A 1,785-nucleotide genomic window follows, 5' to 3' on the forward strand; every position below is an offset into this window, starting at 1 on the left:
AAAGATTTCAATGTTTCATCCGCACTCTATTGTATTTCAGCTCAATCTTAACATCTGTGTCTCTGTGACGTTTAGCATGATCGACAATTAATCTGTCTATCTGCCCACACTGATGTTGCGGAGATGGGTGGCATGCCGGAAAAAGTCGCACATGTAATCGCTCAGTTACATACAATGCCCTGCCGTTCCTCCAAATACTTATTTTCCTAATAGTATTTGGTTGAGAATCTTCGCATAACGCATAGGCGTTCCACCTATGTGCAGGTAGACGCGAAACACTACATTTCTCTGAACTCGTTCCGGGAGTTGCTCGAAACGAATTCTTTAAAAGGTCACTTCTGACCTCCAGCGTTCATCGGCCACCATTTTATTTATGTCAGATACGCTCCGAAATCCAGAACAATTTAAGCCAATTTTATAACCTCGTACACATCTTCTCTGTTTCAGCTGACTCATTCGGAACAGAAGCCAGGAGCAAAATAATACGTCATACATGCGCATTGCCTTCTTGGAATAACGTCGAAGGACAAAAACACTTCAACAACCTTCAACCCAAAAACTACTTATTACATTGAGTATTATGCACCATTCTCGCAGGGTAAACGATTAAAGGTAAATTGTGATTCCACAGAACAAACGAAGGAGATATCTGTAAATTGGTCGCGAGGAACGCTATTTTGGCCTGAGTGTTCATTAAGACGCCGACTTGCGATTGGTGCCTTCCGCCCAGGTAAAACTCCTATCGCTGTGGCCCGTTGGTTGTCCGTTGAACTTTACAATAATCGGTTGAAAACTCGAAGCCGCTGCAGCCTTTGCTGTCGGTTGATACGCTACACGCTGACGAGAGGCGGGAGGCGGTACAGTAGGGCCGTTCCATTCATTGTCCTGTTGAAATCAAGTATACGTTTAATAACTGCAAGGCGTTAAGGAAAAAAGTTTGTTATGGTTATCGAAGAAAGCTTTGACCACCAAGTTTTTTTTACCTTGTGAGCTGTTAAAATGGATTTTGTGCCATTTCACAATAAGGTAACAGTAATAAACGAGTTTCGTATACTTGTTGTCCTACGTGTAGGATTTTACTGATTGTTTATCGTGCTGTTCAGTAATTTTTTTTTTGGGACGAAATACCAGTTACTCCATACATATTGGAATATTTAAAGAATCTTTTTTTTTTTTCAACATTATATCGTAGTGCGCGCATCTTAGACGACATACTTGATCGGGAGTGTAGGCAGGAACCCTTGAGGGGGTAAGAGGAGCATCGGGCACTTCGAACTGTTGCGAAGGATCATGGATAGGCTTCTGAGGTCGGCGAATGGGTCCGGTGTATGAAGGAACATCGCTGCCACGTTTCGAGCTGCTTACTTTAGTGAATGAAGGACCGCTAGGACCAATAGGGCTGCTTGGTCTGTGAGCGGTGAAGCTAGGGCCAGATGGTCTGCCAGATCCATGGGCAGGTCCAGCGGCAGCGTGTGTAGAAACACTTGGTCCCGAAGGGCCAGTCGATCCATGAGCGGTAAATGAAGGACCACTAGGAGCACTAGGACCATGTGATGAAAAACTTGGTCCCGAGGGGCCAGCTGGTCTATGGGAAGTGAACGAAGGGCCGCTGGGAGCACCAGGACCGTACGATGAAAAACTTGGTCTCGAGGGGCCACTTGGTTGATGCGAAGTAAACGAGGGACCACTAGAAGCACTAGGTGCATGCGATGAAAAACTCGGTCCCGAGGGGCCACTTGGTTGATAGGAAGTAAACGAAGGACCACTAGGAGCACTAGGACCATG

General features: G+C 45.7%; 1 protein-coding gene across 1 annotated transcript in view; it reads right to left on the minus strand.

Annotated features, from left to right (window-relative positions):
• Positions 1–693: 693 nt before the first annotated feature.
• Positions 694–1,785, minus strand: part of LOC111262844 (uncharacterized) — a 12,275-nt gene continuing 11,183 nt past the window's right edge. Inside the window, exons 5-6 of the mRNA XM_086969337.1 lie at positions 1,216–1,774; positions 694–885 (exon numbers count right to left, since the gene is read on the minus strand). Of these exons, the coding sequence (XP_086825463.1) occupies positions 694–885; positions 1,216–1,774 (751 nt within the window). The remainder of the gene's footprint in view (positions 886–1,215; positions 1,775–1,785) is intronic.

This window comes from Varroa jacobsoni, unplaced genomic scaffold (assembly GCF_002532875.2).
Source record: "Varroa jacobsoni isolate VJ856 unplaced genomic scaffold, vjacob_1.0 scaffold_706, whole genome shotgun sequence".
NCBI classification, from domain to species: domain Eukaryota; kingdom Metazoa; phylum Arthropoda; class Arachnida; order Mesostigmata; family Varroidae; genus Varroa; species Varroa jacobsoni.